This window comes from Typopeltis vanoorti, chromosome 4 (assembly GCF_054136105.1).
Source record: "Typopeltis vanoorti isolate ZY-2024b chromosome 4, IOZ_Tvanoo_1.0, whole genome shotgun sequence".
Classification (NCBI taxonomy): Eukaryota; Metazoa; Arthropoda; class Arachnida; order Uropygi; family Thelyphonidae; genus Typopeltis; species Typopeltis vanoorti.
Window position 1 is genome coordinate 161,807,074 of NC_143552.1, and position 13,465 is coordinate 161,820,538.

At 35.2% G+C, this 13,465-nt stretch overlaps 1 protein-coding gene across 1 annotated transcript in view; it reads right to left on the bottom strand.

Moving 5' to 3' along the window:
* Nucleotides 1-12,817, bottom strand: part of LOC150107804 (D-dopachrome decarboxylase-B-like) — a 41,767-nt gene extending 28,950 nt beyond the window's left edge. Inside the window, exon 1 of the mRNA XM_090392058.1 lies at nucleotides 12,310-12,817. Within this exon, the coding sequence (XP_090248184.1) occupies nucleotides 12,310-12,417 (108 nt within the window). The 5' untranslated portion in view covers nucleotides 12,418-12,817. The remainder of the gene's footprint in view (nucleotides 1-12,309) is intronic.
* Nucleotides 12,818-13,465: the final 648 nt, after the last annotated feature.

Below are 13,465 nucleotides of genomic sequence, written 5' to 3' on the forward strand. Positions count from 1 at the left end.
AATAGAATAGAAAGGGAAGTGTTGCTAAAGAAAAAGAATGAATCCTAGAAGGGTGATGTTTAGAATGAGCATAATATTGACAATTGAAGCAGATTTTGAGGTCTGAAATGAGATAGAAACTAACAGTCGGATGTTGATGTAGTCTATAAAATTCAGAGAAGTATGAATATGGAATATATTGGCAAATTATCTTGGTAGGTGCAATCAATTACAAGTGATCTTATTTATGAAGACCAAATTATGCAAGAGAAATAAGTGCATAGGAAGAAAGGAAATTCAGAGTTGCATAAGGACAGCTATCCTAAGCAACATGACTCGGGGAGGGGGTGAGACAGAATTCTAGCCCAGAGTGTATTAAATTCATTTATTAAAAAAGGAGGCAATCAGGAATGTGGGGGACTGCAGTTAAGGTGTATATGTCAAACTGCAATCCAGTTCAACATATGGCTTAGAGCAATCACTAGCACCACACAATTCCAGCAAAATACATAAGCAGTGCATGAAAAAGAGTTAAGATGTGCTTGAAAGTAGCAGTATCTAAATGTTCCCAGAGTTTGAGAGTAAAGTGGATGAGCATGATTATGAAGAATGTAATCCATAGAAAAATGTTGTGCAAGGCCTTTTGAGAGAAGGATGAGCATGATTAGGAAGAATGTAATCCATAGAAAAATGTTGTGCAAGGCCTTTTGAGAGAAGGATGAGCAGGTGCAAGAGTGATATGAAGTACAGACTAATAATCATGGTATATGGAAAGTGAAGATTACAAAAAGCAGCTTAGGCATGCTAAAAGGAATCCTAGAAATTTCTATTACTATGCAGCAAGTAAAAGAAAGAAGGCTTATAGAACAATAATGTGGCTGAATACAGGTGATGTAGAGGATATAATTGAACTAATGAGCAATGAGTTTTCTAGGATATATGATCCAGACAGAAATAACATGGTACCTACTGCCCTATTAAGAGCCAATGAGAAAACAAAAGCAAATAAGTGAAATTCTTATTACAATAAATCACATGGTATATGACTGATTTTAGCATACTCTAGACTGGATGATGAAATAGCCACATAATAGGTTTCTCACCTCTTCATGCTATACCCTAAAAGTGGGAAAAGTACAAATTTTTACTATTGATGTCAGTTCCTTGGTTATGAATGACTATAGACATAACTAAGATTGGTACAAATTAAAATTCATTTGTTTTACAAAGTCATGTTTGAAGTCTTAAAAAAAAAAAAAAAAAATATATATATATATATATATATTTTGTGTGTGTGTTACTGTAAAAGCCCAAAAGTGGTAAATCCTAGCATTTATCATAGTGAGGTGCTAAAAGTCCGAAAAAGGCCTGTAAAGGCTTCCATTTTGGGCTTTTACCAAACGATTTTGGTAAATGCCAGCATTTATCAACACCAATCAGTAAAAGCCTGAGTACAGTGCAAGTATAGACGGTTGTGAGCGGCTACGATCTAGAATCAGTTTGTTTTTGTGCTAATATAGTTTGCGTTTTTTTATTTACTTTTTTTTTTTTTTTAATTTATTTCCTTCATGAAAATGAGTGATATTGTGCAAAAAAAGTTTTACGATCTTTTGAGTGAATCAGTGAATAATAAGAAGGATAACAACTTTTATTTATCAAGTGAGAGATACAATTCTCTGTTGAATGAAGTGAAAGAAGCTAAAAGTGTTAAAGTAAAACAATGTTGGCAACATGGATTGAAACAAACAACACAAAGTGGTCGGAAAGATAGGTTTAGGCTAGGTAAATCAGTTGCTTTTATTTCATGAACATTTTCTTATAATACATTAATTAAATGTAGTAAAATAATAAAGCAGTTATGTTTAATGTTATTCTGGACAAGCAGGCTTTTACCAATTGGTGTTGGTAAATGCTGGCATTTACCAAAATGGTTTGGTAAAAGCCCGAAATGGAAGCGTTTACAAGCATTTTTCAGACTTTTACCACATCACTATGGTAAATGCCAGGATTTACCACTTTTACCATAGTTTAATCATCAGAAAAAAAACTGATGGAATACATGTTTGACAAATTAAAATCTTTCCCCATTTCCTGGAGAAAAGCTCTATGAGACTGAAAAACTGACATGCACAAATAGCTGGAAAAATCCAAATATAGGAAATTTTGGGTGGGAGTGGACTTATTAAGCAAGCAATCCATAAAAAGTGCATGATGTGGAAGGAATATTTTGAGAATAAAGGCAAGAGGAGTTACAAAATATATAAAGTGCAGGCCAGAAAAGTTACATGCACTGTTTGGAAAGTTAAGGTGGAGCTTAAAAAAAAAACAAAATTGGCTGTGCAGGCTAAATGCAACTCAAAGAAAGAATGAATGTGGAAGTATAACTTTGCTGAATGTAGATGGTACCTTGTTTCTGAAGCAGATGTGATTGTTCAAATAATGAGTACTCACTTTGTAAAGATCTACCAACCTGGTATATGTAACACAATGCAGTGTTACCACTACATTGGATGGAGAGAGAGAGGTGCATGAAAAGGAGGTTGTAAAGCTGTTGCATAACCTGGATAAGAATTTGACAATAGGGACAGATGGAATGTTCAACTGACTGGCTAGGCCCTTCATGTGTTTGTGTAATTTGAATCTCATTCAGGAAAGATCAATTAGGAATGGAAAGATTGTATGACAGTACTGTTGAATATTTTAGAGAAGATAAGAACTCTCATATAAAAATGGGATGACAGATGGGCTATACTTTGCAACATGGATTTACTAAAGGAAAGTCGTGTTTTAGCAATTTGCTTGTATTCTATAATAATGTTATCACTAAAAACACACGTAATAACCACAGTAATGACTATTTAATTCGTAAATATTTCATCCCAAGTATCGCGGGACATCATCAGTACAGTAGTTTAAACAATACTAGGAATAACATACAGTTAGGGTGCATGATTACAATGGAATCTCAATATGCGTGCAGTAACGTGCTATAGAAGTGAATTAAATATAACTGGGGGGGGGGGGGAATCTATGTATCTATATATATATATATATATATATAAAAAGATACCCTGTGGAGATTCTTTTTCTAGCGTAAAGAAAAAATATTCACTTTTGAACCCAAACCAAAAATTTGGTTACGATATGTTGAAGACGTATTTGCAGTCTGGGATCATCCCGAACAGGAATTACAACTGTTTCTAGATAAAATCAACCTTCTTCATCCTCGCATCAACTTTACGCTAGAAAAAGAATCTCCACAGGGTATCTCCTTTCTGGATTTACACATTCAAAGAAAAGAAGACGGTTCCATCGCCATGTCTGTCTATTGCAAGCCTACATTTTCAGGTCGCTACATTCACAATTCTTCCGCTCATCATCCATCTCAGAAATTTGGCATCATTAAATCGCTAATTTCCAGAGCGCACAAATTCTGCTCCTCTTAAGATTCTCTAAACCAAGAACTAGAAATAATCAAAAATACAGCTATACTAAATGGATATAATCTTAAAACAACTCAAAAAATCATCAGTCACCTTCCCACACATCAACCCAGGCAAGAAGAAGTCCATAGGATTCCCATACCTTACGTCAAAGCCATCTCCGAACGTCTTTCAAAAATAATGAAGAAATACAATTTTGCCACTACTTACAAACCGATCAACCAAATCTATAACTTGTTACCTTCTCCTAAGGACAAACTCTCACATCTGATGTTACCTGGCGTTTATGAGATCCCATGCTCCTGCAAATTGTCTTACTTTGGTCAGACAGGTAGGTCTGTTCAGAAACGCATCTCGGAACATCAAGACCACATTCGTCTTTTCAAACTGCAGAAATCTGGTCTCTCCCAGCATGGAGTTAAAAATCCAAACCATAGGATCCATTGGGAGAAGTCGAAACTTTTACACAGATCTTTATATAAATATGAACGTTTATATAAAGAAAGTGCTGAAGCCTGCACAGACCAAATTTAAACTGGAACGATGTTCTTACTATTCCTAAAGTATGGGAAATTGTCATACAAAATTGTGTAAAATAATCTTTATATATATATATATATATATTTTTTTTTTTTTCCCCTCCCAGTTATATTTAATTTACTTCTATAATACATTACTGCATGCATATTGAGATTCCATTTTAATCATGTGCCCTAACTGTATGTTATTCCTAGTATTGTTTAAACTAACTACTGTACTGATGATGTCCCAAGATACTTGGGATGAAATATTTACAAATTAAATAGTCATTACTGTGGTTATTACATGTGTTTTTAGTGATGAATTCACTACAGGTGTTATGGCTAAGCAGAATAAAGAATTGGATAACGCTACACTTATCATCAAAACAGTATCATAGCGTATGATACTTTCCTAATACATTTAATAGGATACTACATGAAATACTACATCTTGCATAAACTGAAGAATATGGGATTGGAATATAAGCTACTGACTTAGATAAGTGGGTGGCTGATAGATGGGTATCAGAAAGTACTGGGGTGTGAATCTGCCAAATATAAGGTGATCAGTGATGTATGTACTTCAAGGATCAGTCCTTGGACCTCTGCTGTGCCATCTATATATTAATGATATTGGGAAGGACCTGATAGGAGATGTTCAATTGTTTACTGATGATGCAAAGATAGGCAGAGCAATCAGGAGTGTCAGTGAAATACAGCACTTACAGAATGATTTGAATAGGCTTGAATGGTTGTTAATTCAATTTTAGTGTAAAATTATGCATTGTGGCATGCTGAGATATTACGAGGGGAAGAATGAATATGAAAGAATAATTCTTCTGACTACAGATGATGGGAAGGTGACAGATGCAGAAGAGGTTGTTCAGCTAATGAGTGCCCATTTTGCTAAACGCTATCAACCTGGTGTATGCAACATTGAGTTCACTGCTACTTCTTCACTGAATGAAGAAACTCAGGTATGTGAAGAGGAAATTAGAGCTGGTGCACAAACTGAAGAAGAATACAGCAACAGGGACTGATGGGATATCAGCATGGGTGCTAAAAGAGTGTTCAGCTGAACTGGCTATTCCTTTGACCAGGCTATATAATTTGAGTCCCAGAACAGGGAAGATTCCACAATTGAAAGAATGTATGGTAATTCCATTACACAAGGGTGGCGCAAAGACTGATGTATCCAACTATCGGCCAATCAGTATCTCAGGAGTGGTGGGGAAGATTTTGGAAATATTGGTTAGAGCTTCATTAAGAAATGGATTGACAGTGAATTCTACTTCGCAATGAACAGCATGGGTTTTATTAAGGGAAGTTCATGTTTTAGCAACTCGCTCACATTCTATAATAATGTTACCATTGAACTAGACAAGGGAAATGGATACACCGTGATACTTTTGGATTTTGCTAAGGCTTTTGACAGAATACAGTAGGAAGACTGTTGCATAAATTGGAGACTGTGGGTTTGGTTTATAAAATATTATCATGGATAAGAGGATGGCTGCCTGGCAGATATCAAAAAGTGGTATACTGGGGATATGATTTTGCAAGATTTAAGGTAACTAGTGGTGTACCACAAGAATCAGTCCTTGGTCCACTGTTATTCAATCTGTATATTAATGATATTTGGAAAGATTTGACAGGTGGCATACAGCTATGTGCTGATGATGCAATGATAGATAGGGTAATCAGGAATGCAGCTGATATGCAGTACTTACAGAATGATTTGAATATGCTGGAATTGTAGTCAGGGAAAAATGGATGTCAGTAAATGTAAAGTCATGCACTTTGGCATGATTAGATATCCAATGCTGTATTATATTGGTGGGATTATTCTGGAAGAAACTGATCAGGCTAGAGATCTTGGAGTATTAGTGGATAGCAAGTTGAAGTTCAGGAGCCATGTAGCAAAGATTGCAAATACAACTCAAAAGATGCTGAAACAAACTTTAACATGTAAGATAAGGATGTCATTTTGCCTCTTTACAAGACTGATAAGACTTGGACTATTGCATGTAGGTCTGGTCTATTGTGATTCTGCTTTCCATTGTGATTCTACAGTGGAGAGAGTGCAAAGCAGCGTGTTAAAAATGAATCAGGATTGTGGAATACTGATGATGAAGACAGATTGAGAATTTGTAGGCTGAAGACACTGTAAGAGTGACTGCAGTCACTCAATGTAAAAATCACTAATCAGCTGGACCACTGCCCTTCAGAAGGCATAAAGAATTTTTTTGAAGGTTCTCTGTGCACTACTTCAAACATGAAATAGTATTCTGTGGCTTAGTGTACCATGTGGCTTACTATACAGAAAATCTTGATGCCAGCATGTCCATTTGGATATGTGTTAATTAAGGTGAACTAGTTAAACCTCTGACTTGCTGTTCAATTTACCAACTGTTTGCTGAAGATGAGAGTGCCAAGTTGGATAAGGTGATAAATTATCCCAACACAAAATGTATGACTGATCTAAACAAGATGGTGCTATCAGCACAGGATGCCAAATGTAAAACTATGAATATTGGTTTGAAGAGATTCCAGAAATCATGTTTTATTTACGGGACTTTTCTATAAGAAACTAATGAGATTAGATATTCGAATAATGATAGATTAGGAGTCTAAGATAAGGGATTGTTGCAAGTAGTGCAAATAACATAAAGGATAACAGCAATGCTGAGAAGATAAAGACATACAAGGATAGTGATGATTACAACCTCTTTACAAAAGCCTCCATATGACTATCTGAATTGCTATTATTTGGTGTGGTCTCTGGGATAAAAAAAACAATGAAAGTCAGTAATAATGAAACAAATGTTGAGTGTAAAAAATATTAAGAGAAAGTGGACTAATAATCCTAGTGAACAGGCAGAGAAGAGGTAATGATGATGAAGTCACACTGGGAAAAGAATATTATAGTAGAGAAGTAGGTGAAATCTCATGATGTGATGGGAATGAAAAGGACAAAGATTCATACCTGGAAAAAGAGAAGAGCCTGGAACTATACAATATCAGACTGTTCTCTTTATCCAAGTGTGATTCCTTGTCATCTTGGCAAGTAAAAATGAAAGAAACTACCAGTGGGAATAAGGAATATGTCAGTGATAAATGACATACTCACCACTTAATGAATTCTAGAATTCTTTGGAGGGAGGGGGATGCCTGTATAACTAAGGAATAAGAAATGACTAAAGCTTAGTCAGAGAACAATATCCATCAAACTGCAAATTGTTTCCAAAATGTAGGAACAGTATTCAATAAAAATAGCGCAATTGGAAGAACGACGGTACATTGCGCCCTTCGATTGGAATAGGTCTAAGTTCGATTCTCGTCACAACGGGAGGAATCTTTATCTGGATGATTTCAATCGAAGGTGAGTTAGCCGATCTCATACGGAAGAAGCAGGGTTTTTTCTCCCGGAAACTCGGGTTTTCATCCCGCATACAGACAAATCGGCCCTTCAGAACACATGCAATTTACAGACAAAAAATACTAGTTGTGGTAGTGGTGGAGGTGGGCGGTAGATGGCGTTGATGGAGATAATTTGAAAGGTTCGGTGTAGTGGTTGAGACAGTTGTAGGTGTCCTCCCACGATGAGTCTTCGGACTCCTTGGAGGTGTCATGAATAATAATAATAATAATAATAAAAATAGTACAATCACATTTGTGTAAGCATTGTTTAGATAAAACTCAATGGAAGTGAAGAAAAGCACTATCAAAATAAGAAACATTAATAGTGCTTTTCTTACAGTTTACCATTCCTCTACATGTCAGCAGAGGGATGGTAAACTGTAGCCTTGTGACAAAAAAAAAAAAAAAAAACTTTAGAACCTAAAATAGCAAAATCTTAAGAAGAAGAAAAAAAATCCAACTAAATCAGCAAAGACATAAGAATCTGCATTTTGTGTTCACTTATAGTAGACACAAAAAAAGTGTAAGAAGCAGTCTAGGAAAGAAATCATAGGGAAAGTTTCTGGCAAGTAATCCAGCAGGTGCTCTGCAAGAACACAGAAAAACATGTTATGAAAAATAAGGTGTAAATGTACCCAAACAGTCATGGGAAGAACATAGAAGATAAATATCCTGAAAGTAGCAAAATGTTCTTAAAACCATTGAAAAAAAAATTTTTAAATGGTAGAAAGAGATGAAAAAAAAAAGGAATCAGAGATGAAAATGAGAACAAAAAACGGAACATAAGATTATTCCGAATGACTTGAGTAATTACTTAGAAAATTATTAAATTAAATAAATGTTGACAGAACACTGGTTTCCTGGAGGAACACTGTCATAAGCATTTCTGGTCACATCGATGATACATGATCAGTTATGCTCAAATAAGATGTAAAGAGAGAACAGTTTTCCATATCTACAATGCAAAATTCAGAAGACCTGGTCATAAGGTTGCATTCCAGTTCCAAATGACTAGAATACACAATAACAAAAAAAAAAAAAAAAAAAAAAAAAAAAAGGAAATTAAAAGTGAGAATTAGAGATTTTGGGGGGGGGGGGGGGGGGGGTTCAGATAAGCCCTATGCAAGCATATCTGAAAAAAAGAGGCTAAGAAAAATATTGAAGAGAAACAACTGACTTCAGGCCAAATTAGGATGGTCAAGATCAGAATTTTACTTTAATATGTGTAGTGAAATCACAGGAAAATTAAAAAAAAAGTTCTCTTAAATTTCGTGAATGGGATATTATAAAAATAATGCTGACAGTTGGAACTGAGGCATGTAGGGCAATGGTTTGATGTAAAATCAGGTATAAGACAAAGAAGCGTAATATCTCCAACTATTCATCATACATATATATATATCACAGTAATAAAGGAAATGATATTAAACCTTGTGTAGAGGCTTAAGTGCTGTGAGGACATTATGTTGGAGGTTTAATGGATTTTTTACAACACTCAAAAAGAATTAAATTAGAATTTAATACTCCTATATTTCGTCCTAGTCACTAGGACATCTACGGGGATTACAAAGACAATTAATGTAACATGCACACAAAAACTTACAATACTAAGCCCAACCACGTGGGTGACACTAAAGTCCTATCTAGGTGGAGCGCCCTCTAAGGGCGGTAGTAGGTGGCCTGGAATGTAAGGTGGGACCTCTGGTGATGAGTGTTTCCCAAATCTTCGGAAGCTTAATGCAACCGTATTTGTTAAGATTTGGTTGGTTTCTGAGAGCTGCTGCTGCTTCTAAGAAAAGTCTCTCTTTCTTGAATTTGCTGTGGTGGAGCATGGTGGTTTTCTTCCATGATACTCTGTGGGTGGTGTTCTAATTTAATTCTTTTTGAGTGTTGTAAAAAATCCATTAAACCTCCAACATAAAGATATTAAACCTGATTTCAAAATCAGATAGGTTCAACTCAGCTCTTAAATCCTTTGCAGATAGATCCACTGCAAACTTTCAGGACTAGCAAAGTTGATATGAAAGTCAGCAATAATGAAACAAAAACTATGAAAACAGGCAAGAGCATGGAAACATCTACATTTTTGATCTACAGAACAAGTATAATATTTCAGCTATTACACACAATTGTTAGTGAAGATGGCAAATTAAATAAAATAAGCAGAACTGGTATGGTCTATGAGCCAAAGTGCTGATACCGTTGGTTCAGCACTTTGGCCCACTTTCATTCCATATAATGTGTTTAAACCAATTTTAAATTAGTGACTTGAGTCTGGTTTGAAATAAAACAGCTGATCAAAGATATGCGAGTCAGTGCCGTAACGAGGGTGTGGCGAAAGAGGCGCCTGCCACGGGCACAACTAGGTTTGGGGTGCAAAATGTAAAAAAATAAAAATAAATAAATAGATATAAAAGTCCACTATTTATTTTTAAATTTCGGCAATATGCCGCTTTAGACACACAAATTCTGCAACACATTGATGGGGTTAATAGTAAGTATTTAACATATTGCATTTAGTAAAATTTAACTTGTTACATTTAAATTTTTCCAAATTTTTGTCATTTTTTTTTTGGGGGGGGGGGTGCCAGTTAGACACTTGCATTGGGGTTAGGGGGGTGCAAATTAGACACTTGCCACAGGCGCTTCATACCCTCGTTACTGTACTGGTGCGAGTGCTCAAGAAGGTTGGCAGCTTAAAATACTTGGGCTCAATCTTCACAAAGGATGGTAATTGATGCAAGCATGGAACATTACGTGAATACTGGCTGGATGAAATGGAGAGCGCTGTCTGGAGTATTATCGGAAGGATGCCAGCATGAGTCAAGGAAAATATATATAAAACAGCAGTACAACTGGCCATTATATATAGTGCAGAATGTTAGCCTCTTAAGAAACAACAAGAACAAAAGCTACATGCCACTGAGATGAATATGCTTTGGGTGGGCCAAAAGCATTACCATGCTGGATTACAGTGTGTAATGAACACATCCATGGAAGCTTCAAAGTCAGATTCTGGAGCTAATAAAATAACTGAGTGCTGGCTTGGATAATTTGGATGCTGGACACATCATGAGATGCCCTGTAGATCACGTGACACAAAAGGTATAAGAGACATCCATGTTTAACATGGATCTCCCTTAAAAAAAAAAAATTAAAAAAAAAGCTGATCAAGGCATAAATATATGCCTGTATCAAGCCCAATTAGATGTTTTTTTTTTTTTTTTTTTTTTTTTTCTCCCCTACTGTCCTACTGATGTTAATACAAACTGTCATAATTATAGTTTTATCTGAAGGGAATTCATATTGACAAACGTTAAGGTGAAAATGGAAGGAGTATTTAAGGTAGTTTGAAAACTGAATGTTACGGATTTTATCCAGTAGGGTAAGAAGTCAAAAGCAGCACACATAGTAATTAGATAGCATATATTTTTAGCAATAGAATACATATAGGTAGAACTCAACAAATGCACTCATCAACTCATCTGTGATGAGTATATTATCAGCTGGCAAGTAGCTGCAAACTGAACAAAATGGAATTTTTTTGTATTTAATAATAACTTTCTAAACAAAATCATTTTTATCTTTAAAATACAATCTGGCACAACTGTTCTATGGAACTCTTATTGACTTTTTTTGAGACATAGCATTAAAAAATAGGAGGGGGGGTGAATTTTTGTGCTTGGTGAGCAGGATTTTGTATAATTTGAGTTCTACATATAGGTGAATTTTCTAATTCATTCCATTGTAAATACAAGACATTAAAGTAATACAATAATACAATACAACCCTGAGAAGGATTATTAAAAATGTTCATGTAAGAATAAATCAAAATAAAGTTATGATCCTAGTAACTTTTTTTAAAAAATCAATTCTAAGCAATGCACAACCTATAGCACATTAGTGCCTTGCACAACTGATGCATTTAAATGTCCAAGATATCTAGAAGACACCTCCCCTTTTTTTTAAAATTATACCTTACTGTATTATTGTGTTCTCTCAGCAATGCAACAATGCAGAATTGCTTTTCATGGTGTGAATTAGATCCACTGGCCATAGTGTATAAAATCATTAACAGGTCTGCACTGATGTTCTGGACAATCAGATGTCCCACACTGTGCCAATTTTCTGGTACAGTACAGCAATTACACCTTCCAACAAGTGGGATGAATTGGAATACAGAATTAGGCTAAGCTAGTGTCTCTTCACTAATGGAACTTATTAATATGTTAAAGAGCATAGCACAATACCATGAACTTTTGCTCAGAAATTCGAAATTTTTCCATGACACATGAAACCAGTCTTTATTACCAAAGTGGGATAATGTATTAATTATTAAGCTCTGTTAATGAAATCTATATTTGTGCATATCCCATGACTTTTGATAGGATAGTGTACATATTCAATTGCAAAGGTCAATGACATATGTGAAATGTGCTGCCAGTTATCAACATATGACTCATTACTATTGGACTAGCACTATACTGGTATATCTTTTAACTATTTTGTGCCTGTAGTAAGGGATTTTTTATTTCCTATAATGTTGTATTTTATAGATAGAACCTTATTCAAAGCTGCTTAAATTGAATTCATTTTATTTTTTTCGGGCATTTGTAGCAATATACAGATAACAAAAGAAATTAAAAAAAAAAAAAGATATGCATACACACATACTCATTTCGTTTCTGTTATGATTTATGTATTACTATAAATGTTGGAAGAAACAACTGCATATCACAATATGCCCAATTAGCAACAAGAAAAAATTATGCAGCCAATTATATTAATGAGCCTAGTAAAAAAATGAAATGAAAATATTCCAATTATTGAGATGCGCTGTGAAAATATTTTATCACTTTCAATATCTTGCAGATTGTATATTTCATCGAATGGCTGTAATTTAAATATTACAGACCTGTTAAAACTTGTTACTTGTTAATGCTTACCTCTGCCGGCTTATTAAGAACTTTGGCAACTAATTCAGAAAGGAGTAAGTGGAAATTTTCAGGGATTGCACCTTGAGGCAGATTTGTATCAAAATTACAGAGTGGCATTTTCAAACAAAATTATATAACTATCAAAAAACCGAGCTATATACGACGCGATACTGTGCGATAAGCCTCTTATTAAGGTCAAACCAAACTTATCACCAAGGAAAGATAATTTCGTCTACCATCAGCTGATTTAGCAAAGCATTGAAAAGCTACAGTTAATGGTCAACTTATAAACATTTCTTCAAGGTCAACTTAAGGTTCCAAACGATAGTGACAAACGTATTTGTGAATCGTATTTATGCCAACTGGTGTTATATCCTTGGCGAATATCCTGCCATGATTAAGCTTTGTCTAATCTCTGACGACACAATTTTTGCAATGACGATTTAATTTAATATCACGATAACATTAATAGCATATAATAATTTAAAATGTAATTCAATGCAAGCGCGTGTTGATAAAACATTCAGCGACCTCTATCACAACTTCGTTGGAACGTTCCACCACTAGGTACACCTTTATTTTTTTTTTTCTCAGAGGCTGTGTAGCTCAGCAAATGTGGCGCTTAACCGAACGAAGGAAGACTTCTTGGTTTCGAATCTAGTCGGCGACTAGAAGAAATTTTTCTAAGCCTTTTTCCGACCGACTCCCGAGTTTTTTCTCCCGGAAACTCAAGAAAATTGACCGTAGAAACTACAGTATTTCAGACATTAAATACGAGGGGTTAGGGACCACGAGATGGCGGCACTTGTCGAGCCGTCTCTCTTCACTGCGTGCCTGTAAATTAGTGATAGCTTGGGCCAGCTATCTCTGATTGGGTACCATTGGATATTGAACTGCCCACTCAGTCTCCAAAAGGTAGGGCTAAACGGCCTCGCCTACTCCCTATATACTGTAATAAAAAGGCGTCAGCTGATTTTTTTAAATGTTATTTAAACGATAACATTTTTAAAGGTTGTCATGAAAATATGTTATAAAGAAAAAGCGTTGAGTATTAACGACTCAGTTATTATTATTTGACACCTTCAGGGAGTCAAAAGACTTATCGAGGGAGAGTGTGCCAACAGCATCGAAAGATTGGACCCCTTCCAACTACTAACCATAAATA